At 55.8% G+C, this 26,847-nt stretch overlaps 1 protein-coding gene and 2 long non-coding RNA genes across 17 annotated transcripts in view; 1 reads left to right on the top strand and 2 right to left on the bottom strand.

The window, feature by feature from the left end:
- The window catches only part of TSPOAP1 (TSPO associated protein 1), a 26,151-nt gene extending 8,340 nt beyond the window's left edge, over nt 1–17,811 (bottom strand). For 2 of the 9 annotated variants that reach the window (XR_007514039.1, XM_049859962.1), the window contains exons 1-21: nt 17,439–17,811; nt 16,507–16,614; nt 16,095–16,223; nt 15,330–15,509; nt 14,458–14,643; nt 13,150–13,227; nt 12,980–13,063; nt 12,658–12,747; nt 12,382–12,504; nt 12,002–12,106; nt 10,639–10,689; nt 10,182–10,202; nt 9,160–9,364; nt 8,374–8,546; nt 6,908–7,023; nt 6,538–6,647; nt 2,145–2,975; nt 1,811–1,962; nt 1,102–1,479; nt 783–1,019; nt 266–463 (exon numbers count right to left, since the gene is read on the bottom strand). Coding sequence is in view for 8 of the 9 variants with exons in the window: in XM_049859962.1 (XP_049715919.1) it covers nt 266–463; nt 783–1,019; nt 1,102–1,479; nt 1,811–1,962; nt 2,145–2,975; nt 6,538–6,647; nt 6,908–7,023; nt 8,374–8,546; nt 9,160–9,364; nt 10,182–10,202; nt 10,639–10,689; nt 12,002–12,106; nt 12,382–12,504; nt 12,658–12,747; nt 12,980–13,063; nt 13,150–13,227; nt 14,458–14,643; nt 15,330–15,509; nt 16,095–16,223; nt 16,507–16,614; nt 17,439–17,771 (3,888 nt within the window). In the remaining variant the exon portion in view is untranslated. Of the gene's footprint in view, nt 1–265; nt 464–782; nt 1,020–1,101; nt 1,480–1,810; nt 1,963–2,144; nt 2,976–6,537; nt 6,648–6,907; nt 7,024–8,373; nt 8,547–9,159; nt 9,365–10,181; nt 10,203–10,638; nt 10,690–12,001; nt 12,107–12,381; nt 12,505–12,657; nt 12,748–12,979; nt 13,064–13,149; nt 13,228–14,457; nt 14,644–14,781; nt 14,887–15,329; nt 15,510–16,094; nt 16,224–16,506; nt 16,615–17,438 lie in introns of those variants that run through there. The other 7 variants (XM_049859959.1, XM_049859958.1, XM_049859960.1 and 4 more) reach the window with 5 other exon arrangements.
- LOC126062425 (uncharacterized) lies at nt 13,894–26,847 on the top strand. 7 transcript variants are annotated; one of them, XR_007514046.1, is made up of 3 exons: nt 13,894–14,274; nt 15,754–19,910; nt 20,000–22,749. It is a non-coding gene; the product is annotated as an uncharacterized LOC126062425 (long non-coding RNA). The 7 variants fall into 7 exon arrangements; XR_007514044.1 differs by lacking the exon at nt 13,894–14,274 and adding an exon at nt 25,381–26,847 and having other exon boundaries at nt 14,984–19,910; nt 20,000–20,180; XR_007514045.1 differs by lacking the exon at nt 13,894–14,274 and having other exon boundaries at nt 14,984–16,103; nt 16,531–19,910.
- LOC126062426 (uncharacterized) lies at nt 21,610–23,082 on the bottom strand. Its single transcript, XR_007514047.1, has 2 exons — nt 23,018–23,082; nt 21,610–21,835 (listed from the first exon to the last, which is right to left on the bottom strand). It is a non-coding gene; the product is annotated as an uncharacterized LOC126062426 (long non-coding RNA).

The raw sequence follows: 26,847 nt of genomic DNA, 5'->3' as shown, positions 1-26,847 counted from the left end.
TCCAAACACAAGGCTCCCTGTAACGTGTGCACTGCACCTGGCAGAGGAGGAGGATGCAGAAAAGGGCTCCCCCTCTCCCCTTTCTTCCCAGGAAGCCAGAGGCTGATCCCAGGCCACTTCACACCTGCTGCTTAGGACAAGTCCCAGACCACACACCTAGAATGTTGCTGGTGCTCAGTGGCGGCTGGAGCAACTGCTGACTCATAGGTGGAGGATCCCTGGACACTGAGGTCTAGGGCCTATCAGTCCCTCCCCACCCCATTACCTTGGCCCCATTCTCCCTGATGCTGTTGCCAGCAACCTGTTTCTGAAAGGAGCAAGGCCTAGAACCCAGTGTCTCCTCTTCCTCCTCCTCCTCCTCCTCCTCCTCCTCCTCCTCCTGGATGTCTGATAGGTCTGAGCTGCGGCCGTGGTCCACAAGGGAGTTCACCGGACGGGCCCCAAGCTCTGCTGGGTCCTCTCTCTGTAAGAGGCGGACAAGGGAGGCACCATGGGAGGGCCAGTGAGGGGCTCCGGGGGTCTAAGAAGGGTCAACCCCAGCCAGGAGGAAAGAGGGAAAGAGGGCATGCCCAGATGGGAGTGTGAGGATGGCAGGAGAGAGAGACCAAGAGGGTGGAAGTAAAAATGGAGAGAAACCTCGGAAGAAACACATGACAAAGAAACAGACACACAGCATAGTCCAGAGTGGAGGACAAGGGAAATGACAACCAGATTTTGGCAGCAGAAGGCAAGGAGGTGGCCCCAATTCTTGGAGGTGGCACTATGTCTCCCGAGCCTTGTACCTCGGCCCTGGCCGGAAGCCCGGACCCTGTGTCTCCTCGGCTGGCCTCAGTACATGGTGCCCACTGGGCCAGGGCTCTCTGGGTAGAGCAGGACAGCGGGTGGGCCTCTCCTGTGCGCCACTCAGCCTCTTCCTGAGCCAATTCGGGAGCCGCAGGGCCAGGGTCTCTCTCACCCACAGTTGGCTCACTGACCCTCCTCTCCTCCAAGGTGCTCAGCACGGCTACCCCGGCCTCCTCCTGCAATGGTAGGCTCTGAGGAGGGGCCCCAGGCCCTTCTCCCAGCCCCCATTGACACTTCCTGCCCCTCAGCCCGGGATACCTGGAAGCAAGATTCTGGAGGCTCCTCTTGGGATCCTTTTGATGCCTCCCTGGAAGGGCTTGCTAGGGGGGCTCCAGGGGGCTCTTGAGTTCCGTCGGGGACAGAGTGCCGGAGGGGAGAGCTGGGGTCTCCAGGCCCTGGGGAGGCTGGAGCTAAGGGTGGTCTGGCCTCTGATCCTGGTCGGGGTGATGGGCAGGGAACCCCCGCTGGCAGGCAGGCCAGAGCCAGGGCTGGGGCGATGGGGGCCGGGATAGAGTCGGCCGACTCGCCGTGGGTTGACATGGTGCGCACGGCCACCTTCTGACATACCCGCAGCAGCTGCAGCTGGGACAACTCCACCAGCACACTGCCTGCCGTGGGCGAGGCCACCTCCATGATCTGCAATGAGGAGGGAGAAGTAGGCGGGAAAGGGTGACTGAGACGGCCAAGTGTGCAGACACAATGATAACAGGGCAGCTACCATTGTGTCATTACACCACTAGGCTAAGCCCTTTGCATGCCTTGTCTCATCTCAGTCTCCTGACTATGACTGGTGGGCGGTTTTTGAAGCCCAGTCATCTGATGACAAAGCCCATGTTCTTAGCCAATTTGCTATATAGTGCCCAAATGCCAGGGCTGGGCACCTCTGTGCCAGGCCATAGAGACTAGGCAAGGAGGGAGCCACATCCTGCTCCCAAGGAACAAGCGGGGTGTAGCAGCCGGGGTATACCTTCTGCCCATCTGCATAGATGGCATAGCCTGTGACCCGGACACCGTTGGAGGAGCCTGCAACATCAATGGTGACTGGGAGCCAGCTGATGATCAGTATTCCAGGGGAGGGCCCCGGCTCAATCTGTACATCCAGGGGGGCATCAGGTGGGCCTGGGGAAGAAGGGGTATAAGGCCCATTAATGCAGGAGACCGTCCACCAGTGATACCAGCCCAATTTGCCATTTCCCTGAAAATGCAAAGAGCAAGTCTCCCCCTTCCACCATCACCCATTCCCCTAAGAGTATAGGCTGTGCACCCCCTGGCCTCCTCCCTCAGGGTTCTGGCCTGCACACCTGCTGGGAGAGTGGTGAACTGCAGGGTGGCAGCCCTCTGCTCCATCCTTTCCCAGCCTGGTTCCCAGGACCCTCGGGGTGGGAGCTGAGCCTCTACCCGGGCCTGGTAGGGTGTGCCGGGCCGCAGGTTGCAGAAGGTGGCCCAATAGGTGCTGGGGCGGGCAGGTGGGCACTCTTCCCCGTTGAGGTAGATGGCATGGGCCAAGTTGCTATTACTGGGCACCCAGGTGATCTCTGCAGACGTGGCTGTCAGTCGATGGACCTGCAGCTGGCTAGGCCCCACCCCGGCCCTGGCGCCCACAGCCAGGCAACAACGCAGGGGGTCGGAGCTCCCCTGGCTAGTGAGGGCCCGGACAGAAACATGGAGGAGCCCAGCCTGCAGGTCCAGGTTCTCGAGCACGGCCTTGAGGGGTGCCCCTGGCCCCAGGGCCTGACGCAGCTCGCCGTTCACGCAGATATGGTAGGCATGGAGCTCCACTCGCTCAGGGGGCGGCTCCCAGGCCAGCACCATGCTGTGGGCCAGCTGCTTGAGGACCACCAGGCGGCGAGGGTAAGGCACAGCGGGGGGCTCACCGAGGCCGTCAGGTGAGGGGCTCGGGCTCAGTTCATCGCCTGCATCCTCCTCCTCTGGTCGGGGCTGGCTATGCCCCCCGCTGCTCTGGCCCCCACTGCTGCTGCCACCCCCACCTCCACTCAGGAAGCTGAGTTCAGGGCCAGAGCTGTGTGACAAATCAGCCAGCTCCGGAGGGAGGGTGGTCAGGAGGTCGTCATCAGACACACGCTCTACAAAATTTGAGGGGACCAGGCCCCTTCGGCCATCCATGAGCTCCCCTGGGCAGAGGGAGGGCAGGGGAGAACAGGGAGGTGGGGACAGAGAGGGGGTAGAGAAAAACCCAGCCATTAAATTCATTTAAGGAATAGTCAGTGGATGATCACAAATCATTTGATTCAAATCAACATTCATCTGTCAGTGCTTTTAAAGGACAAGAGCAGTCAAAATCTGGATTAGGGAGTTATTGTTATTTTTCATGGGTGTGATAACAAGGTATGACAAAGATATTGTGGCTATATAAGACCAAAAACAAACAAACCAGTTGCCATTGAGTCAATTCCAACTCATGGCGACCCCGTGCGTTACAAAGTAGAACTGCTCCATAGGGTTTTCAAGGCTGTGCCTTTTCAGAAGCAGGTTGCCAGGAATTTCTTCTGAGGTGCCTCTGGCTAGGTCTGACCTGCCAACCTTTGTTAGTAGTCAAGTGCTTAACTGTGCCACCCAGGGACTGCCTAACAGTGCCTCTTAAATTCTAATGTGCAAATGAATCAGCTGGAGATTTGTCAAAATGCAGACTCTAATTCAGTAGGTCTGGGAGACTTAGGAGCCCTGGTGGTATACAAAACCCAGTGCCAGTGGTATAGTGGTTAAGTATTTAGCTACTAACCAAGAGGTAGGCAGTTTGAATCCACCAGCTGCTCCCTGGAAACCCTATGGGGCAGTTCTACTCTGTCCTATAGAGTCACTATGAGTCGGAATCAACTCGACAGCAGTGGGTTTTTTGGTCGGATGCGGTTAAGATTCTGTGTTTCTAACAAACTCCCAGGTAATGATGATGCTACAAGGATGTGGGAGATACAACGATGTAGGAGGATGTCCACCTTCTAAGGAGATGCAGGTTGAAGTCTTTCTAGGTAAAACATCAAGATGTCTGCAACTTGCTTTCAAATCTTTTTTTTTTTTTTTTTAACTATATATGGATAAAGGAATTACGGCAAAATGGTAACAATTGTTGAATCTAGGTTATGGGTATATAGGTGTTTATTAGACTTTTTTTTTCTGTATCTTTGAAAACTTTCATATTAAACATTTGGGAAAAAGGGAGCAGGCCAAAATGTGAAACCAAATTCTACTGACTGTGAAGCTCCCATGGTGGGCTTTACAGATCTGAGGAGTAGGAGGAGGAGCCCTTCAGCTTCCTTTGTGGAAGACAGACATCTACAAGGGAAGGGGAGTGACTACCTTGTTGGGGTGAGGGAATGAATCTCTAGAGATGAAAAGCGTGAGTGCCAGAGAAGAGTCACTCATGGGTTCTAGAAAGGATGGGGACCTACAGCAGGCCTCTGTCAGGAGTGTGACCTGGCAGCCAACTTAGGCTGCAACCACTGGTATGGGTTCTTACCTGGAGTCGGTTCCTCTGAAGAGTTGACAACAGAGTAGTTTAAGACATTTGTTGTAATTGTTTGTTTGAGGGATGTCAAGGAAGAAGGAAGCCGGCACACAGCGTGTCATGTCACAGTCAATTTGAGGGGAGGAAAAAAAATCCCAGGGAACAGCCAAGACAGGAAGCATGGCAGGGCTCAGGGCACAAAAGTGAGTCGAGGCAGGTCTTAGCTGTAGGAGTGCCTGGGAGCATCCCTGACAGTAATTGAGTTTTTTTTTTTCCCCTCTCACTCTGCTTATGCCCGGAGAAGAAAGAAGTAAAGAATCTTGAGGAACAAAAAATAGGAACTCTGAATTAAGTACTATAAACACTGTACTGGGTTGAATGGTGGCCCCCAAAAGATACATCCACATCCTAATCCCTGGAACTCATGAATGCGACCTTATTTGGGAAAAGGGCCTTTTTAGGTGTTAAGTAAAGGATCTCAAAATGAGATCATCTTGGATTATCTGGGTGCACCCTCAATCCAATGACAAGTCTCTTTCTAAGAGACACACAGAGGAGAGACACCAAGAGAAGGAGAGGAGGCAATGCCACCACAGAGGCAGAGATTGGAGTGATGCAGCCACAAGCCAAGGAACACCTGGAGCACCTAGACGCTGAAAGAGACCCCAAAAAACCCAGTGCCATCAAGTCGATTCCGACTCTTAGCGACCCCATGGGACAGAGTAGAACTGCCCGATAGAGTTTCCAAGGAGCACCTGGCAGATTCAAACTGCCAACCTCTTGGTTAGCACCCAAAGCACTTAACCACTACGCCACCAGGGTTTCTACTGGAAGAGACAAGGAATGGAATCTCCCCTAGAGCCACTGGAGCATGGCCCTGCTGACACCTTGATTTTGCACTTGTGGCCTCCAGGACTGTGAAAGAATACTTTTCTGTTGTTTTAAACCACTCGATTTGTGGTGATTTGCTACAGCAACTCAGTCGCGTGAGATTAAGTGTCCACCGAAGAGTGTGAGATTAAAGGTGGGCACCTTGACGGTAAGCTGATCTACAGCCCTGTGCAGCTGAAGCTGGAGCCTGGCCAGTCCAGGTGCTATCAGACCGAGATGAAGCAGTCACTTAGCTAAATGTTGTTGAAGAATACGGCAAACAACACTCAATTGTCTACGTTCCTCTAAATCTATCCCAGAGTGTATAGTTCAGATTCTAGTAAATTATGGTTAGTTAATATTTATGTTTTGTTGCCTCCCTTCCAAAAATACTGGCTTTGCTTTTCACAAAAATAGCTTATTTTACCTGGGAGCTATATAATCTGGCTCTCTGTAGTCCACCTCTATGGGAGGTTAGCAATTCAGGCCACACAGCCAGAGCGGGTACCATCACCCCAGGTGGCTGTGCAAATAACCAGCGTAAACCCAGGGAAGAGGAGCTGAACAGATTCTGAAGGTCCGGCCTTACAAACTCAAAGCTTTCAGTGTTACAGACTTAGAGGCCTTTTCTAAATCCCACGCACAGGTATACACAAGTATACCCTGTCATCACCACCCCCATTCAGCCCTCGCCCTGCCCCTGTCCACATCTCATCCCAATCTCCACCTAGTGCCACCCTCCCCTCTGCTGACCAATGGAGCCTGGTGCCCAGGCCAGGTCCACCCTGGGAGAGTCTTTTCTTCTGCATGCCCTACCCTGTTGCCCAGTCTCTGTAATGGGGCACGATCTAATGAACCTTCTGGCTCCCAGCTGGAACTAGAGAACTGCCCCGAAGCTCAGCCCCTGCCTGGGCCACCCTGACAGCTGCTAACCACTTGCAAACACCCTTTCCTGGGGTCTGGGCCCTGATTTTTCCTCTCCACACCCGACTGAAGCCCAGCATCAAATCTATGCTCCATGCTGACTTCGAGTGTCACTAAACACCACCATGCCCTGCCCGCAAGCACAAACAGAGTTAAGCCCAAATTCCCTGTGACACACTGTCATCATCTGAACTGTAAGTATGCCCTGTCCTGCCCTGCTTGGGGCCAGACCCACAGACAGCCTAGTTGCCTCCTTCCCTGGACTTCTTTCTTTCCCTTTCCCCACTAACTGCCGAGATCTCTGGATGCCTTTCAGCTGAATCTAAAAAATTATGGTGGGCTGAGCATGCTGGGGAGAGGGTATGAATGGATAGAGGTCTTTGAGAACACAGGCTTAAAGGTGAGGAAGGGACAGGATGACTTCACTACCTTCCTACCTTCAAAAAAGCCATCCTCGTCCATGTTGCCATAGATGTAGATATACTCGCCCGCAGTCAGCGGCAGCTCTGCCTCTGGATTCTCATTGGGGCCCTCAAAGGGGTTGTAGCTATTGAGGGAGGCAAGAGAATTAGGAAGACAGTGACTACATCCTACTTCCTTGTCCTGTCTTCTCTCGCCTACTGCACCAGGCCTTTACGGACACGTAGTTGTCCATCTTTGGCAAAGCAGAGCATTTACTGCACCACCTTGGCCCAACTAGGTTAAGAGAACATGTCTAACTGGGACCCCTATAGGCACCCCATCTCTATCACATGGTCCCCTCCCCCCACACATCCCAAGTGCTGGGGGCAAGGGTGAGGGGCCCACCTGTAGCGCGCTAGGAAGACCTGGATCCTGGATCCTCCCCGGGTGCCCTCTGGTGCTGCTGGGAACAGGGAAACACTGTCTGCCTCCAGCTCCTCCACCTCACTGGCTGTGTCCACCTGGGGGCAAACAGAAAAGGCTGGTTCTTCCCAGAGCCCAAGACCAAAGGCAAAACAGGTTGCCATGCCAAGCCAAAGGAGGAGCGGTTGCCTGGGAGGAGGGAAAGCGAGCATATGCGTACAAGGCCAATAACAAGGAACATGGGATGTCTCCTAATCAGTACTTGAGCCAGTAGAGCCTGGCGGAGCCCAGCTTCATGCCGTAGGAAGGGAGAGTTGGGTAACCTGGAACCCTCCTGGAGCCCTGGCCCCTACTGCCCCAAGCCAGCTGAGAGAAGGCCAGACCACAGCTGGTATGGGGAGTGGGTGTCCAGTGGCAGTGTGGTTCATCAAGGTGACGTGCAGTAAAGGAGCCCAACGGTAAAGAGCTGGAGGAGAAGGGGCAGAAGGGGTTGGAGAAGTCCCTGCCTCTAGCCCTGCAACAGTGCTTCTGTGGTTCAGCCCTGGAACTCGAAACTTCCTGTCCACTTGTCTGGCCCATGCCTGAGGGCACTCCTGCTTCTCTGACACTGGTTCAGATTTCTGGGGCCAGCCTGAGGAACAATCTTTTCTTCTCTGCCAAAGTCTGCGCCAAGGGGGCTGAGGGGTAGACAGAGACAGCCCTCCATGATGGAAGCCAGATCCAACATCACCATTCTATCACACAAGGGGGCAGTAGAGGCCCAGCGTTGCATTCTACCACCTTCAGCAAGGTAGGATAGCAGGGCTCCTCCTGATCTGCCCCTTCCACCCTGGAGTTTGGGAGGTAGAGAGAAGGACGAGATGACCAAAAGAACCTTGAGTGATGCTCTAGAACTTATAATAATAGCTGTTGTGTTATCAGTATCTACTGTGTCCCGTGCTAAATGACACACTTCCTTGTATTTTTTCGTGTTATTCTCACAACTTTACAAGGCAGGTTTTATGAGCTCCAATATTCTGATAAGGAAACTGAACCCCAGAAAGGATCAGGGACTTGCCTAAGACAAAGCTGGGATTTGAATCCTCAAACCTGTGCTCTTTGTCACAACCACCTGTTTCTGCTACAGACGGTCTTATGACCGGTCTTATGTGGATCCTGGTGCCAAAGTGTCTCCCTCCACCCAGCCCAAGACTCTAGGGCCTCCCTGGGCCCCGGAGGGGTGGGGCCATGTGGCCTCAAGGTGGGGCTTGCAGGCGGGCCCTGAAGAGCAGGGATGGGACACACTAGGAGGAATTTACGGTCCTTCTCTCCCCAGGTCTGTCTCCACTTCCCAATTTGGGATGCAACTCCTGAGGACCCCAGAAGATGTCAAGGCAGACCTCCTTTCTCCCTTCCCCCTTTCCCAAAGCAGGGCCAGAACCCCAAATTACCTCCTCACCAACACTGACCTCAGGCGTAGGGCAGGACTTGGGGCTGTTGTGGATAGTCTCTGAGCGAGAGGAGTCAGAGAGAGACTCTGCCTTCTTAGCTGTCCTTCGAGGGGTTCCAGCAAGGGTGGCAGAGGCAGGTTCGGAAGACTTTGGAGTACAGTGCCCTGGAGAGCCTGGTGGGAGGTCAAGGTCTAAAGAGAAGATGGCACGTGGGCTGGGGGTCTGTGGCCTGAGGAGGGACCAGGGAGATAGGGCGGAGCCTCTTGGATACGAGAGTCAAGCCCTCCACAGCCAGGTTTCCTTGCAGGAAGGGAAATATTCAGGGAGGGGGCTCGCTAAGTGCCAGATATGTGTGATTTGCACACATGATTTCACATAACCCTCACAGCAGCTTGGCAAGGTTCACTTAATCATTCCTGCTTAGAGCTTAGGAAACTATGGCCTATCGACTGTAAATTCAGTGGAGCTGGGTCTACCAGGTCCAACTGATTCTCAAGCCCATCCTGCCTGCTACAGACTCCTAGTGTCCAACTCCCAGCTATGACCATACAGGTCTTGTTGGAAGGAGAGGAGCAGTGGCCTGAGGTGCCTGGGCCCAGGCTCAGGGACAATCACCCTATTGGGTTCTACTTTTCCCCATCAGAGCCTGGTTCTAGTCAAACATGCCTCTAACTTTCTGTGTGACTTTGGGTGAGTTGCTAGCCTTCTCTGACCCTGAATCCCTGCTCTGTACAATGGGTGCCTACCTTTCCAAAAGCCTCAGGGCTGGAAATTCCAGGCCAATGTCACTGTGATTCACCTTACCTTTGGAGTCAGATCCCCTGCAGGGCTGGCAGGTGGAGCAGCAACAAGGGGGTGGCAAGCGGTCCCCAGGGGCACTGCAGCCCAGGGCAGAGGTGAGCAGATCCAAGGGCCCAGGGTGCAGGCGGAAGGCCTGGAGCTCCTGTGCCAAGAGGCTGAAGCGCTCAGTTTGACTGCGGCACTGCTCCTCAAGCTCTCGAACCCGGGCCTGGGCCAAGATTCACCGTGAGCCCAGAGCCTGGCAAAGGTGCCCAGTCCCAGCTCGTACCATCTCTACACAGCCCCACACAGGCTTCAGATTACAGGTACCCAACTCCCAGGCCTGGGGCCCAACCCTTGGCCTGGCTGCCCCTCTGCCCTTCATGGTGTCTGAACAGAGTGTGAAGCCCTGAGGCTGAGACACCTTCAGATCCAACCCTCCTCCAGAGCCAAGGCCTGCCTCAGACTCTGTACCCTCAGCTCCAGGCAGGCTGCACTTCTTCCAGCTGCTTTCTAGGCCAAAAGAGATGGCTCCCATCCCCATCACCACCACCAGTGTCACCTCGGGAATTTCTCAGCCCTATTGCTTTTCACCTTCCCACAGTCAATGACCCAAATCCCTGCTCTCAGGGAGGCAGGGCAAGAGACTCCACGGGGGATCTAGGGACACCTTTGTGACAGGAACAGGCCAATTCCCAAGAATTTTTCTCAAGTGTCAGGAGAGCCCCAACCCTGGCCAGTATTAGGAGAATCATGAGTTAGACTGGTGGTGAACTTCCTCATGGTCTGAATGGCTCGATCTTGGAGAAGGGAAGACCCCATGTCTGCCAGGAACAGTAGCAGATCTGGAACAAGGGGATGGCCTACGTGTTCTGTAGGGACCCAGGCCATCTAAGGATTTGCAGATCTGCCACCCTCCTCTGTTGGACATGACAGTTGGGACTGCTTGGGCCCTAAGGAAGGAGATGAAGTTCAGCCAGCCTGGAGAGGTACAGAGGAGGGGATACCCAGGGAGGTTGGGGGGCAGAGGGACAAGGAGGTTGTACCTGCATGGAATCCAAGGTAGACTGTGGCAGGAAAGGAAAGCACAGAGGAGAGGTGAGAACCCCTAGTCTGTAGGTCATTAACCCAGGGAGGGAAAAAAAGAGAGTGGGGCCTAAGTAGACCACATCCCCATCCAGCAGGCTCCCGGGACTAACTGAAAAGCTCCTAAATGGAAGGGTATTTTAGGGTAAAGGCAGCCTCTTGGGGGTGGGTTGTAATGGGAGACTGCTGCCACCAGGCTCAAGTGCGCCCTGCCCCCGCCATGCCCCAGCCATGCCCCAACCTGAGAAATAGGCCAATGGTGGAGGGGATTTTCTAGGTCCCGGAGGATTTAAGGGCCTCTCCTGAAACCTCACATGCTCCCACACACAAACACACACACAGTCCATTCCAGCTTTACCTAAAGTTCCCTGACTTTCCCCCAGGTAGTGGAGCTGTTGGTCATCTCCGGGGACCTACCTCCAGCAGCTGCACAGCCCCTTCATGTTCCCTCTTGGCTTCTGCCTGGGCCTATAGGTGGGAGGAGGCAAGATGCTGGAGGGGAAGGATGAGGAATGGGGGTGGGGTAGAGGAAGGGGTACGAGAGGGAGGGTAGGAGGAACAACGGAGAGAAAAAGGAAGGGGAAAAGAAAGAAGGGTAGAGGGAGAAGGGAAGGGGGACTGGGTACAGGAGAGGCTGAGAGGCTCTCCTCCCTGAATACCCACCCTCGACCAGACCTCAGGCCAGAAGGCAAAAGGGTCACGGACTGGTGCAGCCTGGTACTGTTTCTCTCTGTCTGGGACAGCCACCCTCCTGACTTGTCTCCTACCTCTCTGGATCCTTCTTCTCAGCTTCTTGGGCCTACTTTGCCTCATCTGTTCCTTGTGAATGTTAGGAGGTCCAGGGCATTGTGTTGGGCCCACTTTATACACTACACCCCACCCTCCATCAGGGTACTTAAGCCCAAAACCTCAGTGTTATCTTTGAGTCTTCCCTTTCCCTCAGAGAGGCGTGACAGAGCAGGGACTCAACTCTAATCCTACAGCGAGCCTTGCTGATTCTATCTCCAAAATATATTTCAACTCCACCTCCTTGTTCCCAACTCCATGGCCTGATCCTAGTCCAGAGAACCATTGTCTCCCCCCGGATCACTGCAGCAACAGCCTCCTAGCACCTGATCGCCCACCTTCATGCCAGCTCCCACATCCATATTCCACACTGCCCTCAAAGTGATCTTCTTAAATGATGAATAAAATCATGTTACTCCCCTTCTAACTGCTCACAGAACAAAATATCCAAATTATTCCCACGGCTTTTAAGCCCAACATGATCCAGCTCTTGCCAATTTCTTCTATTCGGTCCATCCCTTACTATATTCTAGCCATACTATTCTCAGACACTCCAAGCTCTTTCATACCGCAGGGCATTTGTACTTCTATCCCCTCTTCCCGGAGTTCTCTTCCTCTAGGTCTCATGGGTGGCTCCTTCTTGCCCTGCAGGGATTAGCTCAACTGTCACCTCCTTAGAGAGGCCTTCTCTGACCATCTCTCTAAAGTGGCTCCTCATACCATCTCAGTCACTCTCTGTCATATCACCCTGTTCATTTCCTCCACTGCACTTGTCAATGTCTGAAATTATCTCATTTCTGGATCCGATTATCTGCAGACTGGCCAAGAGCCTCGTCTTTGTTCACCACTGTCTTCCCAGTACTAGCACAGTGCCTGGCACACAACAGGTGCTCAGTAAATGCTTGTTGGGTGAGCAGATGACTAAGCTGGGGTCCAGCAGCCTACCACCCTTCCCTCACTCCTGCTCCCCACCCCCGGGAGGCCCTGTCTGTACCTGCTGCAGCCTCCGGACCTCCTCCTGCTTCTCCTGCAGGCTGAGCCGAGCCTGCTCATGCTCCACCTCCAGCTGCTGCCGCCGCTGGGCCACCTCCCGCATGTGCTGAAACACAAGACCCTGGGTCAAGACCAGAGCCTCCAATCCGCCATTCATGTAGAAGATCTAAGAGGAAGGAGCCTCAGACACTGTCTGTTCCAGATCCCCTCTAGAAAAAGGCAACTGAGGCTAGAGAAGGGAAAAGGCTAGACTAAAGTCTTACAACAAGCAGGTGGTGACACCACAAGTGGGCCTCAGACCTCATGGGTATATTCCACTGTTCCATTTTCTCCCTGTGCCAGGCAACAATACCCTCTCCCCCACCTGCACAGTCCCCTTACCTTCAGCACCTGCTCCAGGCTCTCCAGCTTGCTCTGCAGGCCCTGGCTCTTGCGAAGGGCCGAATCCCTCTCCTCTGTCACCCCCAGGAGCTGGCCCCTCAGCTCTGCATTCTCCCACTCCACCTGCGGGGGGAGAGTTGGCAGGGGTCTGGGTATGTGAACTTTGTCCCACCAGCTCCCTCGTTAGGGGAAATAGTATCCTTCAGATATTAGCCCAGTTCAGATGTGAAAGAATTCTCTCACTGGGGGCTGGGGCCCTGGCAGGAGGGCTGGTACCTGCTCCTTCTCTGTGGCTCTCCCACTGAGCTGAGAGTTCTCCTCCACAAGGCGGGCATTCTCATTCTGGGCTTCTCTCAGCTGCAGTTCCTGAGGGGGCAGAGGTGCTCTGGGGAGGGGCCATACACCCACACAGAGGACCCTGCCCACCAATACAAGACCCCTTTTTCCCCCTGGTCTGGAACCTGCATCAGACAGAAAGGGAGACCCCACAGAGTGAGAAGGAAAGTGCTTTCTTGGGGCAGGAGGGATGAAAGCAGAGCCCACCACCTGGCTGGCTTAGGAGAAGGAGGAGCTGGGCACTGGGCCCTCAGGAGCTCACCAACTCCTCACATCGCCTCTGCTTCTTCCGGGCTTCCTGCTCCAGGCTCTGGCATTTCTTCCGCTTCTTGCTGAGCTCTGACTCCTGTGCAGGTCAAAACCCAGCGGGTCAGGTGGAAGGGCCAATCTGCCCATTGCAGATCCCCTGCAGGCCTTGGCCTAGGCACTTACCAGCTGCTGCACCCTCTGTGGCTTCTCAGGGTCCCCTACGACCACCTGTGGGTTGTTCGCATCCTCCTGGGGCGTGGCCTGCAAATGCCCAGGGGTAGGGGGCTGGCACTGAGTATAGGACCCCAGGGCAGCCTGCCCCAGCCCAGCCTGTCCCTGGGAGGGTACCACCCCATCTCACACTCAGCAATGAGATCCCTGCCCACCCTCTGCCCACCCCCTCCCATCATCTTCAGTTGATGTGGAAGTGCAGAGGCTGGACCCCTGTGTCCCAAGTCATAAGCGCTTTGAGATCCTGGGACCCACGTGTGCCATGGGAAGCAGGTCCCTTATCCAGGCCAAAGCTTTCCCTTTTTAGCTTGCAGTGGCCAGCCCCGCTCTGCACTCGATAGATGTCCTAGGTGTCCTTCAGTGGCTGCCAGAAAATTCAGAGGCTGCCTAGGCCCAGGGGACGTGGAGGTGTTCCCAGAGCTGGGGTACTGAAGCACCCAAACCTGGGCCTGGCCTAGAGCAGCGCACCCCTGGCCAGATCCTCCTCCTGGCTTCCCCCAAGCCCACACTGTCCCACCTCGCATTTATCTGTGCACACTTTGAGGGGAGGACAGGTCTTGGTGTGGGGTACATCTCTCCTAGTGGGCCACGCAGAGGGGCAAAACCGGAGCAAGAAGCACCCCATACCCTGAGACCTTGGTCGCTGTGGGGGCCTTCCTTCCCTCCCTCTTCCCAGAAGGGGGCGGACCTAGATGCCGCCCGCAGAGTGGACGGAGAGGAGCCAGACCCATAAGTTCTTAGGGTCCGCAGGGTGGTCCCAAGCCCTCGGGACAGGACCTGCCTAAGCCCCAGGCCCAGTGAGGTTCACCCGTACCTGGAGCCGGGGCGGACGCACCGCCGCCCCAAGGAGCTGGGGCGGGCCTGGCGGGCCGGGCCGGTGCAGAAAGGGGCTTCCCCGCGCTACTGCGCCGGCGGGAGGAGACGGCGCGGGCTGGGCCCGGGAAGGCTGCTAGGGCAACCGAGGATTTGCGGCTGGGCCGTACCACTGGTGGCACGGCAGGGGCGGCGGGGCCGGCCCGGAGGGGCGCAGGCCCGCAGAGGGCGGAACTCGGGATGCCCCAGGCGGGAGCGGCACAGGTAGGGTCGCAAGGAGGGGTGGAGGGGAACCTGACCCGGGTCCGGGCGAGCTCCCCAGCCCCTCGGAGTACGCATCCATCGCCAGGTCCTGGGGCTCTGAACGCGGTGCAAGGGGAGATTCCAGAGCCACCCCCGCCTCGGGTCTACACACACCCATACACCTGCCCAGGAGCCTGTGCTCACCTCTCCCGGGGCCCCGGGTGCGGGCGCCCCTGCTGGGGCCCGGACAGCGGGGCCGGGGGGCCTGGGCGGCGGCGGCGGCTCCTGCTGGTTGCGCAGGGCGATCTGCCTCTGTAGCCGCAGCACCTCCTGCTGGGACTCGCGCAGGAGCCGGTCGAAGTTCCGCACGTGGAGCCACTGGGGGCCCTCCTGGGGTGGGGGAAGCAGAGTAGAGTCAGGCCTAGCTGCCGTCCACCCCACGCTATCCCCCCCACACCATCCCCCAGGAGAGCGCGCCCTCGGCCTTGCTTGAGGGGCTCGGATGCGCGGGAACAGGCATATCCTCACACGAATATATGTCCTCGCATGCATACATGCCTGGCCGTATGTGCGTACTTATACAGCCACATGCTTCCAGCCCATTTGCAGACATCCACAGGAATAGTAACTCATTTGCTGGGCACACACGGTGTGCCAGGCTCTGTGCGAAATGGCTTGTGAACATCCCTTCACACAAGTGTGAATAGTGTGGATTCAAACAGCCAAGCTCACTGGCCCACAGCCTCAAGCCTGGAGCACAGAAATTTCCAGGTCTGGGACTCCTGCATGGCTCCACCCCCTTCAGTTCAGGCTCCTGCACCCGACTCCCACCTGGGCCGTTGCCAGGGGAACCTACTTCCCAGCAGCCTCCACCTTCCCACTTCATTTGCATCTTATTAACATCTTGTCCACAACCCACACTTCGGGAAGGAAGGGAGGCAGGCAGGCAGGCAGGGAGGCAGGCAGGCAGGCAGGGAGGCAGGCAGGCAGGGAGGGAGGCAGGCAGGGAGGCAGGCAGGCGGCAGTGTGGAAGGCTGAGCTGAAAGTGGTGACCGGTGACCAGGGCCCTCTCGCACCTTGCCGGCCAGGGTGAGCCTGGCCTGCAGCTCCCTGCACTCCCGCTGCAGGGCGGCAATCTGCTTGTCCTTGGCCAGCAGGGCGCTGGCTGTCTCACTGAGGTCCCGGGCTCGCTGGCGGGCCAGGGCCTTCCGGCACAACTCCAGGCTGGCCCCCGGACGGGGCAAGGGGGCACTCACCTGGCCAGAGGAGGGGTGAACCTAACGGTCATCGCTGAAGGGCCAGAGCCCTTTGCCCCCTCCTCAGGTCCTCCCAAAAGTCCGGTTGGGATGAAAACCTAAAAGCGTGGCCTCCTGCTTTCACCCTGTGTCTGGGGGCCTCAGTGGACTGGTGGCCTCATTTGACCCCATCCTGATAGTCCCCAGGGATGAAAGAGTTAACTTCACATCCTAGTTTAGGCCCAAAGCATGCTGCTAATTCCAGGCTGTCACCAGAATGGGTCTTCATCCCTGCCCCCACCAGCTCTGCACCCTGAGATGAGCTCAGCGGAGGCTGCAGCCAGCACCAGCACGTGGTAATCCAGAATTCTGCTCCCTGCCTGTTCTGAAGCCTCTCCTGCCAGCTCTTCCCTCCCTCCTGTAGCTCCAGAAAGCTTCAGCTTCCGAAACTGGCCAGCATTTGCCCTTCTTACACCTTGGCCCCTGGGTTCCTGCTTTCTTGGATGCTAAGAGTCTATGAGTCCTGAGCCACAGCCCCTCATGGTCACCCCTGGCTCTCCTCCTCCCTGGTCACCTAGCCCCTGTCCAGCGGCCTCCCAGCCTCACCACCCTCAGGTTAGTCTCCTGCAACTTCCGGGCCCTCTCCTCCAGGCGCTTGGCAATGACCGCCAGTTCAGCATTCTTCCTCTTCAGCCTCCGCACCTTCTCCTCCGTCTCGGGGAAGCTGCTCTTTCTCTAACAAGGGGTCAGGCAGAATTGAGGTACACATGGAAAGCACCCGCAGGCCCCATCCTAACTGCCCATTCCCTGGGCTACAGCCCTGGGCTCACAGCAGGTCCTCAGCAACCTAGGGCAGGGGTTCACCCTCTTGGGTCTTGGGATTATATCCCCTCCATGTGCCCCCCAGTTGGGGGGAAGTTCATGGGGTAGGGAGGGCACTGAGGCAGAGGACCTGGATGTCTGAGTCTGCCCTCCCCAGGCTCCAGCCAGGACTCAGGCCTCACTCTCTGAGCCTCACCAGCATCTGGTTTTCCTCCTTCAGGATGGCGCAGCGGTGTTGCAGCTCCCCCAAAGCCCTCAACAGCTCCAGATTGGGCCTGTCCCCGAAGCCTGTGTTCAGCTTGGCCTGGCATGGAAAGGAGGGGGCACCCAGCCTCAGGAGCCCACCCTCTCAGTCATAGCCCTCCCTGTGGCAGCACTGCCCACCCACAGTCAGTGGGGCGCAGAGAGGCAGGAAGGTTCTCCCCCACGTCCCAGGCCTTCAGAGAGAAATATGAGGAGGCCTAGGAGAAGGGGCTGCTCAGTCCTCACCCTGGGGTCCTCCCTGCTATTCTCTGATTCTTCCCCCCATTATCCATCCTTTCCTCCTCCTGGAAATGCCAGCTCAAGCTCCCACTCCCACTTCTCCAGGTTTCTCATGGCCCCTGAGTCCCCTTCCCTTCCCAATGTCCTGGTCCCTCCATCTTCTGCAGGAGACTGCTCACACCCACCCCTAACCTGGCCCTCCCTTACTCAAACCTTGTACAGTCCAACCCTGAGCCCCCTTCCCTAAATCTGTTTCCTCTGGACTCTGATTCCACTGTATATCTCCACACACCTCCAGTGTCCTCAGCCCCCAAGGACAGACAGACAGGCTTATGGAGCAGACACAGACAGACAGACTGTCAAAGAGAGAGACACCAGGATAGGGGGGTGGGAGGGAGACAGGGGCAGGGCCAGATGTAGACAGGCAAGACGGAGTCAGAATGACAGGCAGATGGCAAAAAAATGGAGCCACTGAGACTAGTTTCCAAAGAAAAGAGGACAGATAGTCACAGAGACAGACTTACAGACAGAGACAGGCCAAGAGGACAGGAGAGGTGGTTGTACATCCTGCACTGCCGTGTGCCCAGGCTGGAGGGCATGATGAGAGGCCCCCACCTCGCAGACCCTGCCTTCCATAGCCCTTACCTTAGAGGAAGCCTCTACCTCTTCATCTTCCAGCTTCGGGGGGCAGCTGGGTCCAGAGCTCTCTGCATGTTGCCGTGGGATGGGCAGCCCAGCCAATGTCCCTTCAGATTCAGTGCCCTCCACAGGCCCGGGGCTCTGGGCTCCCTCGGGCTCTGAGCTCTCTCCAGGCCTCGATTTTCCAACTTGCAGAGTGGCCGGAGTATCAGCAACGCTTGGGGCTGTGCTTCCAGGCTCGCCCCCCTGGCCTGGAATCCAGCTCTGCCAGACGGGCAGTGCCCATGGCTCCATGGCTCCAAGGTCCCCAGGCCGTGGGAGGGATGTCAGTTGCTCCATGGTACTGCCAAGGGGCCCCAGGACCTGAGCTGGGGGACATCACCCAGCCAAGTGGAGAGGCTGGCGAGGGTCATGCCAGGCCAGACCCTGTCCCCTCTGAGCCCTTGGTTTCACCGAAGCTCCATCCGAGGTTGGCTGAGCTCTCTTCCCTGCCCACGATGGGAGGCTGCAGAAGGAGTCGGGGCTGCAGGAGCTGGAGCCAGGGGTATGCAAGCTATGTTTGCTTGTGGCTGTATGAGTGCGTGGAGAAGGGAGGGTGTCCCTGTGGGGGTGGGGTGAATATGCAGAGGCCACCAACAGCAGCCCCTGGGCGAGGGTGATTGTGTGTGTCTCCAGGTCTGTCTGTGCAGGTCAGCGCTGCCTGTGTTTGGCGGACGAGCGTCCCCCCTCGTGTGTGTGTGGGGGGGGGTGCCGTATGTCACTGTCTGTGCCTGTGTCAGAGTTACCAGTTGTTTCTGTGTGTGTGAGGGGATGTCTGTATTCCAGGGCTGTGGCAGCGTGCAATGCTGTCACTGGTTGTATCTGAGTGTGTCAGTGTTGTGCAGCTGTTGTGCATCGGTGTCACTGTGTGTCCATCAGTGTCTGTGAGTCTGGCCATCCATCACGCCCCCTCAGCCTGACTAGGGTCCGCAGGAGCTGCTGGGGGTGGTCCCCAGTGGTGCGCTGTGGTCCTTTATCTCCCCTCCTCTATCCGCTGCTGCTCGCTGGCTGGGCGGCCGGGCTGTCCTAAGGAGGCCTGGGTCGATGGGCTGCTTGCCTCATAGTCTCTGCCCTGCTGGACTGTGCTCTGGGGACTGCAGGGGTCCGCTACAGCCCAGGAACCCCGAGATGGTGGGCGCAGAGGAGGGCCGAGCATCAGAATGGGGGGCAAGCGGGGGAAGAGCCAGCCCTCCCTTCCCCCTCCTCCTCCCCTCCTTCCCACCAATAGGAAGTCGGCTGCTGGTTTCCATGGCGATGGCGCTGGACTGGTGGGTTGGACCGGCTGACAGGGTCCGGACAGAGGGAAGAGCCAGCTCCTCACGGGATCCCGGCCCAGCGCCCCCTACGTGTGGCCTCCTACCCCTCATCCCCACAAGCCCTCACACCTCCCAGAGTGCGGAGGCAGGGTGGCTGCAGGCGGTCCGCCCCACATCCCAGGGCCCAACCCAAAATGAGGGACGATAAAGACAGGGGATGCCATGACAGACAGACAGACATCCAGCCATGAAAAAGAACAGGAGTAGAAAAGATATGATTCCAGATGAGACAAAGAGAGAGCTAGACAGAGAAATGAAGAGGATGAAAGCAGGAAGACAGAAGCAAAGAGGTGGAAATATACTGAGAGAATTGCTTCAGTTTCCTCCTGGCAGGCTGCATTTGGGGGTGACCTGACTGTCTCTGGCCGGCAGAGGAGACCACATGGCCTATTGGGCTGTCTTTTCCCCTGTCAGAGAGTTCATCTTCTGTCTAGCCATAGGCCTCCTTGCTGTGGGGAAATGGCTTTTTGGAACAAGAACCTGGGAACTTACTTGACCATAAGTTGACCTATATGTGGGTGCAGGAGCCTAGACAGAATTCCCAGAGACAGAGGTGTTGGGAGAGGTCGTGGGGAGATAGCCCCTCTCCTCTCTGAACCTGGACACTGTCCATCAGCAGACAAGCCAGCCTCAGCCAAGGTTGGGGCCCTCGTGTGGCGTCCCCAGGGAATAGCAGTGGCACTGAACCATAGGGCCCCTGACTGGGTTCCACCCCAGGCGGCAGCTGATGGAACTGTGGGTGATGCATAGGGAGGGGGTTAAACCCTCACTTCCTTAAGGAAGTGTGTGGATCAATACGCACGCCACCACGAGATGTGTGTCACTGACGTTTCTGTTGAGGTATATGGGCATGCCATTATGTGCATGCATATATATGTATATATCTGTTGTTGCCGTTAGGTGCCGTCGAGTCGGTTCCGACTCATAGCGACCCTGTGCACAACAGAACGAAACACTGCCCGGTCCTGCACCATCCTCACAGTCGTTGTTATGCTTGAGCTTATTGTTGCAGCCACTGTGTCAATCCACCTCGTTGAGGGTCTTCCTCTTTTCCGCTGACCCTGTACTCTGCCAAGCATGATGTCCTTCTCCAGGGACTGATCCCTCCTGCAACATGTCCAAAGTATGTAAGACACAGTCTCGCCATCCTTGCTTCTAAGGAGCATCCTGGTTGTACTTCTTCTAAGACAGATTTGTTTGTTCTTTTGGCAGTCCATGGTATATTCAATATTCTTCGCCAACACCACAATTCAAAGGAATCAATTCTTCTTCGGTCTTCCTTATTCATTGTCCAGCTTTCACATGCATATGATGCGATTGAAAATACCATGGCTTGGGTCAGGTGCACCTTAGTCTTCAGGGTGACATCTTTGCTCTTCAACACTTTAAAGAGGTATATATATATAGTATGCATTATAGGATACATATATTTATTTCTGTATATGTGTGAGGCCACTGTGTGTGTGTGTGTGTGTATATATATATATATGCCATTAGGTGTCTCTGGGTCTCATTGGGTGTATATGTAAGCATGTTTCTATGCGTGTGTCATTCCATATATGTCTATTTGCCAGTGTCTGTATATATGATGTTACATGTGTGTGAGGCTATCATTGTGTAAGTTTATAAATTACAGCATGCATGTCATGATATATATATGAATGACATTATATGTGTCATTGTATGTCATTAAACATATCTACACGACTGTATGAGTGTCATTGTGTATTGTATATCCTTGTGTGCATATATAACTATGTATTTTATATATATCATTATGTGTGAACGTGTCACTATGTGTATGTTTATACAGCCACTGTGTTTGTTGTGTGAATGTCACTATGTATATATTTGGATGTTCTGTGTGTGTCTGTTTATATGTATATATATATATATATATCGTACATCCTTGCATGTACTGTTGAATATGTATGTGCCCTGGGTGTGTATATCCATGTGTCACTGTGTGACATGCCAGCCATGTCACTATACATGTGTACTAATGGCATACATGTATGGGGCCTCTGTGTGTGAAGGCACACGTGTGCTGGGGTGAGCGGGTATACTTTGCATATTAGTGTCTGTGCCCTTGTCTATGTACAAGATGCTTTGTGTATGTGCTACAGTATGTTTTTGCCCAATTCTTATACTACCAAGAACCCCTAGACTTCCTTGGGTTAAAACTGAAGGCAAGCAGCCTTCAGTTTGGAGGGGTGGAGAGCAAGTGGAGGGCAGGGCAGGGACAGAGCTGAGGCAAAAGGTGGGAGGGCCCCTCATAACACTGCCCCTCTAGGTCCTGTCCCCTTTCCTCAGATGGCCAGAAGGTCATCCCCCCAGTGTTGTGAGACCTCTTCTGGTCTCATTTAAAAAAAAAAAAAAATTTGTGTTCGAGAGGATTCCGACTCATGGCAACCCCAATGTGTTACAGAGTAGAACTGTTAAATAGAGTTTTCTTAGCTATAATCTTTAGGGAAGCATATTGACAGCTGGGTGAGTTCAAACCACCAACCTTTAGGTTAGTAGTCAAGGGCAAACCATATGCACCACCCAGGGACTTTTCTGGTCTCATACCCATTACCGTCGAGTCAATTCCAACTCATAGCGATGCTATGAGATAGAGTAGAACTGCCCTATAGGGTTTCCAAGGAGTGGCTGGTGGATTCGAACTGCCAACTTTTTGGTTAGCAGCCAAGCTCTTAACCACTGCATGTTCTTGGGAGAATGGGAGTGATTCTCCTCCCAGCCTCTCTGCGCCCTCATCCCATCCATGTACCTGGTACCCGAATGCATTCCCCCAACAACAGAATCTCAGACAAAAGAGAAACAGTCCATTCTTTATTAGTGTGGGGACCCTGCTGCCACCACCCATTGCCCTCCATCTACCCTCCTCTCCGGCCTCTTCCTCGTCCCAGCGTCTGTCTGCTTGCAGCTGGGCCCCCATTCCAGTCCTCTCCACAGCTGCATCAGGGGTCCACATGGTCCAGTCCTGCCTGCACCCTGCCCCCAGACTTCAGGGCAGCAGAAGAGCTGGTGTGGTGTGTCTCCTTTCTGGTTGGTGGGAACCAGCAAGAACAGCACCATGAGGGGCAGTGGCAGCCACTGGGGGTCAGGGAGGGTTGGTGCTCACCTGTCACACACAGTCCTGAGCATCGAGGATAGTGGCAGGCGGTGGCGGGCGGTGGCGTGGTCTCCGAAGCCCACAGTACACTCATCCATAAAGTAGGAAACACTACACCCTCCAGTGCTGTTAGTAGTGCTTTCTACTTTATGGGTGACTGCACTGTCTGTCTGTCCATCTGCGTGTACTCTTCAGGCCGCCCGCTACTCCTCCAGACTCCTGTTTCAAGAGCCCCCCCCCCAACCCTCCCCGTGGCTTCCTAAGATCCCACCACCCTGCCCCTTGGCCCCATGGCCCCAGAGAGCCCGCCCTGGGCCTTGTGGGCGGTGACTCAGCATGGCGCCAGACCTTGCCTCCTCTACCTCCCTCCCCCACTTCCTCTTTGATTCCCTCTTCCCTTCCCCCTAAGGCTCCACCCCATCCCCCCACTTTTGGGGACATTCAGGTACAGACCTCAGCTATTCTAGAGGCCTCACTGCAGTCCCCAGTTCTTTGACCCCCTGGATGGCCCCTCCTAGGCATACTGCCCGCCCTCCAGTGTCCAACCAAGGCAGCCACAGTCTCCTTCCCAAGGCCGGGTACCCGGCCTCCCCACCAGTCCACAGGCCTGGCTCTCCCACTGCCTGGCTGCTTCCCAGGCAGGACCCAAGGGTGTGGCAAAGGGGATGGTGGCCATGTTGGATAGAGGGAGACGCTTGGCACCCCTTTGCTGATACCACGTCCCACATTTCAGACTCTGACCTCCCTAAGTCACCCAACCCTACCCTCCGGCCCTCCTCCCACAGAGCCTCGGACACCTCTTTCTTCATTTGGGGGAGGAACAATTTCACCTTTTTTTTTTTTTGTCTAGAGAGAAGTCAAGAACCAGGAAGTCGAGACCCAGAAAGTCGAGGCCCAGGCTTTTGAGGAGCTGTCCCACCATAAAGATGGGTGGATATGGGGGTCATTCCATCTCTTTGCCTAGAGCTTTGCTAGTAAGCCTTGGCCCCCAAGCTCCTAACCCCCTCCCCTAAGCATCTCCACCCAGGGCCCATAACCCAAGTCCCTCCTCTGCTCTGAGGCCCAGAGTTGAGGAGCCCCGGCTGGGGTTGAAGTGAAGGTTCTGATCTTACCTGATGCCGCAGGGTTGAGGGGAGCAAGCCCTGTGCTCCAGGCTCTGAAGTGGGGTCCTCTTCAGGGCGGGCAGGGCTTATAACCCCGAGGCCACGTGGGCCAGATCTCAGGGCGCCCAACGGACTTGGAGCCCGCCCCCACACCGCAGCGCAGATTAGCGCGCCCCTCCCCTCCCTGGGGAGGAGGACAGACTGACAGGAAACCAAAGACAGGCCTGGGTATTGGCGGGAGGAGGCCCAAAGGGACCATCTCACACGTCCTAGGCAGGTGGCTTCCGGGCTCCCAGGCCTGCCCTTCCCCCCATGGCACCAGCTCTAGGGGTTGGTTCAAGAGTCTGGGACTGGCCCAGGGTATTGGAGGTAACCCCAGGAGACAGGGCCACTTGCCAGGGCCTTCTATGAGTGCTCAAAACATGGAGCCCTGAGTTCCAGCGGGAGAAAAGGCCCTCTCTCTAAGCCCCACCCCCACTGACCCCAGACCAAAAAACTCCCTTCGCTTCCGGACAACACTGACATTCAGACCAGGCCACAGCTCCTCTATACATGCCCCAGAGAGGCCACCAAGGTACAGAGGCAAGAAGTGGGGGTCCAGGCCAGCACACCACAGTACCCCTGCCCTCAGCACCCAGAGATCCACCCCTCCCCAGGCCCAGGAGACCCACCCATCCCTGAGCCACCCCACCCTGCAGGAGACCAGGCCTGGCCTGGAGGACACTTGGCACAGTATGGTGGTCAGACTTGGGCCAGGTGGGCCTGTTAGCACTAGACTGGGGTTTCTTGCTTCCCTCAGGGTCTGTAGGAACAGGAGGACAGGACAGAGCAGTGGTGAGGACAAAGATCCTAAGGCAGGTGGGTGCCGAGGGGGCAGGAGAGAAAGGGGGCTTGGAGGAATGAAGAGAAAGAAGCTCCACTCTGAGGGGAGGTTCTGGCGGCCACCGGATGTGGGCACGGGGCCCACCCACCTGCATGACACCCCCGCTTTCCCCATGGGGAAGGCAGGAAGCTGCCTAGCCCAGGGCCCCTGTGGGGAGGGGAACTGGGTGTGGGTCTGTGCAGGGGAGCTAGGACAGGCTGGGGCTCAGAGGTCCTTTTCCCCAGGGTTCGTGAAGCCCCTCAATGATGTTGCTTCTGCAATCAAAAGGAATGGGCTCGCGGGGAGGTCAGAGGGGTGAAAATCACCAGTGACTCCTTCCCAGAAGGCCATGAGGCCCTTTTCCATGTCCCCCATGAAGGGACAGACCCACACAGACTTCAGGGCCCAGAAGAGGATTGGCAGGGAGAGCAGTGGGGAAGAAGGTTGCCCCACACTCTTTCCTTCAGAAAGGGGGCCATTAACCTGGAAAATTGTTATCTACCCCCAGACCCCTAAAATGAGACAGAGAAAGGGGGAACAGGACCTCCACCTTTACGGTCTGAAGAGAGAGTGGTGAGAAGGGCAACCTGGTAGGGCCAACTGGTCAGAAAAGGGGCAGTGCTCCTTTAAGGGACCACCCCTGCCTCTGACCCTGGGTGGAGGGGAAGTGGCTGCCCAAGGAGATAAGAGGATAAGAATATCAAAGTTGTGCAGTAACCTAGGTTCCTAGACCCCCACCCTTCAGGGCCCCTCCTCCTAAGACATCTGCTCCCCCCCACCCCACTTAAGATGCCCCCATAGCCATCATCCCAGAGGTGGTCTGCCCAGCAAAGGAGAGTCACAGACTTGGAGCCAGAGGGCAAGGCTTCTGGGCCAGCTCTGCCATAGACCCCTTGGCATGTGAGCTGGGGCAAGTCAGGCCTGAGTGTCTTCATTACTCCAACAGTTTCCAGCCCATACCCTCTCCTGCCCTCAGTGGGGTGGTTGGTGTCCCTGCTCCCCTTCAACAACAGGGGATGGTTTTCCTCAGTCTGTCTTCAATGCCCAAGGCCAAAGACCACAACTGTTGTGTGTGTATTAGGAGAAAGACCAAGGCTCAGTCTCTTTATCCACAGAGTTTCTGAGGTCAAAGGTTTTGGAAGGGGCTGGAAATTTTTCTAGTTCCCCCCTGAGGCTGGGGTTGAAAAACAGTGGAACTGAGGAGGCCCAGCCACCAGGGGCTCATGGTCCCTGCATCCTGGACTATTCTCCAGGTCATGAGATGATTCCCAGCTCTGCTGGGCCTCAAATCAGGAGAAATAGGACAGGACCAGAGATGGATACAGGAACAAAACCAAGGGCAAGGAAGGGACACAGAAACAATAAGAACGATCAAGAGACAAGCTTCGTAAGAATGTGTGTATGCTGTGTGGGACGTCTGTACACCTGGGTGTGGAACAGGGGTGCTGGACTAGAAGGCCTGGTCTAGGCTGGCACCACCACAGCTAGGGCCTGCATGACTGACTGACAGGTGCCTGAGGGCAGAAGCGGTGGATGCGTGGTGATACAGACACACACAGACCTGAATGCACGGACACGCAGGCTGCCCTGAGAGCCTCCAAAGATTCCCGATCTCCATTCCAGAAAGGTACAGCAGGCTGAGAGCCACACAGACACACTGTTGGGGACATGCCCAGCTCAGGCCTGCAGACATGTCTCGAGGAAGGCCTGCTGGGCATACTGGACACAGTACCTCCTCCCACGAGAGACACGGGAAGCCCTACTTGGGAACTGGGCTGGTGCCTGGGTGATTGGAAGGGCAGTGAGGGTGGGTTCAGAACACAGGTCCCTTGGTGAGAGAGGCCTGACTCACCCCTGCCGCAAAAGCTGTCTGTTGCCAGAGCCCCAAGGTATGAGAGAAACTAAACCCTTGATTATGGCTGAGAAGAGAGGTCTTGATGCTTCTCTTTGTGGAGGAGAGTTCAAGTCAACACTTCAAACTCCACCCCCATCGAGGTAGCTGCTGCTCCAGCCAGGCCCTCCCTGGACAATCTCAGCTCACTTGGACTCTGCTTTAAAATGTCCTCCAAGGTTTTTTCCAGTTCTGATATTCCAGAGATCTGATTCCCACTTAGAGGTGACAGGGGGAAGGGTAGTAGGGGCCAGGATAAGGAGTAGGGGTGGAGGCAGCTGGCAGTAGAAAGAAGGTAGGAACAACCTTTCACCAGGTAAGAGGGGTGAGGCTGCTGGGATCTGGGCTCAGGACCCTTGAAAGCCCCAGACTCTCAATCCCTTACTCCCACCCCCACCTCACTGACCTCCAGGGCAGCCTACTTTGTGTGCCAAACTGAGGCTGTAGACAGGTAAAGGTGAGACTAGGGAGAAAAGGACATAGGACCTGTCCTGGGGCACTCTCCATCTGAAAAGTGAGGCGCAGATCCGTATGGGTGTGAGAGAGTGCCTTTGTACCTAAAGCTTCAGTTCTGATCGGGACTTCTGGCTCCTACCTTGAGTGAGGCCTAACTCTGAGGGGTGAAGTGGAGCATACATACATACCCACCCACCTCTTATAAAGTTGTAACAAAAAGTACTCATTCATCCTGGGTGAGGCTGACAAGGCCCACGAGGCTGGACTTGTGGATGCTAGGGTGGCAACGTCAGAGTCACAGGGGGCCCATTACAGAAGGCTCCTGGAGGAAATGAATACAGATGGAGGAGGGTTTGGAAGGAGAGGGTGGAAGCCGAGTGGGCAGGGAGGAGAAAGGAGAAGTCGTCTTTAATATCCTAAAGCCTGCAACGGAGAGCAGGTCCAGAGGGTAGAGAGGCACATGAGGACAGAGAAAACCAAGGCTTCCCCTCCAGCTGCACGGGCCTGGGCCCTCAGCAGGCAGAGATGGCAGCTCAGATAACCTGCCTTGTGAAGAGACAACAAGAGAGAAGCCGCAGGACCTAACCACTTACAAACAGGAAGGCAAGAAGGTGGAGCAGGCCTGGCCTC

Source organism: Elephas maximus, chromosome 19 (genome assembly GCF_024166365.1).
Source record: "Elephas maximus indicus isolate mEleMax1 chromosome 19, mEleMax1 primary haplotype, whole genome shotgun sequence".
In the NCBI taxonomy this organism is placed as follows: domain Eukaryota; kingdom Metazoa; phylum Chordata; class Mammalia; order Proboscidea; family Elephantidae; genus Elephas; species Elephas maximus.
This window is presented reverse-complemented; position numbering and strand designations above follow the sequence as displayed.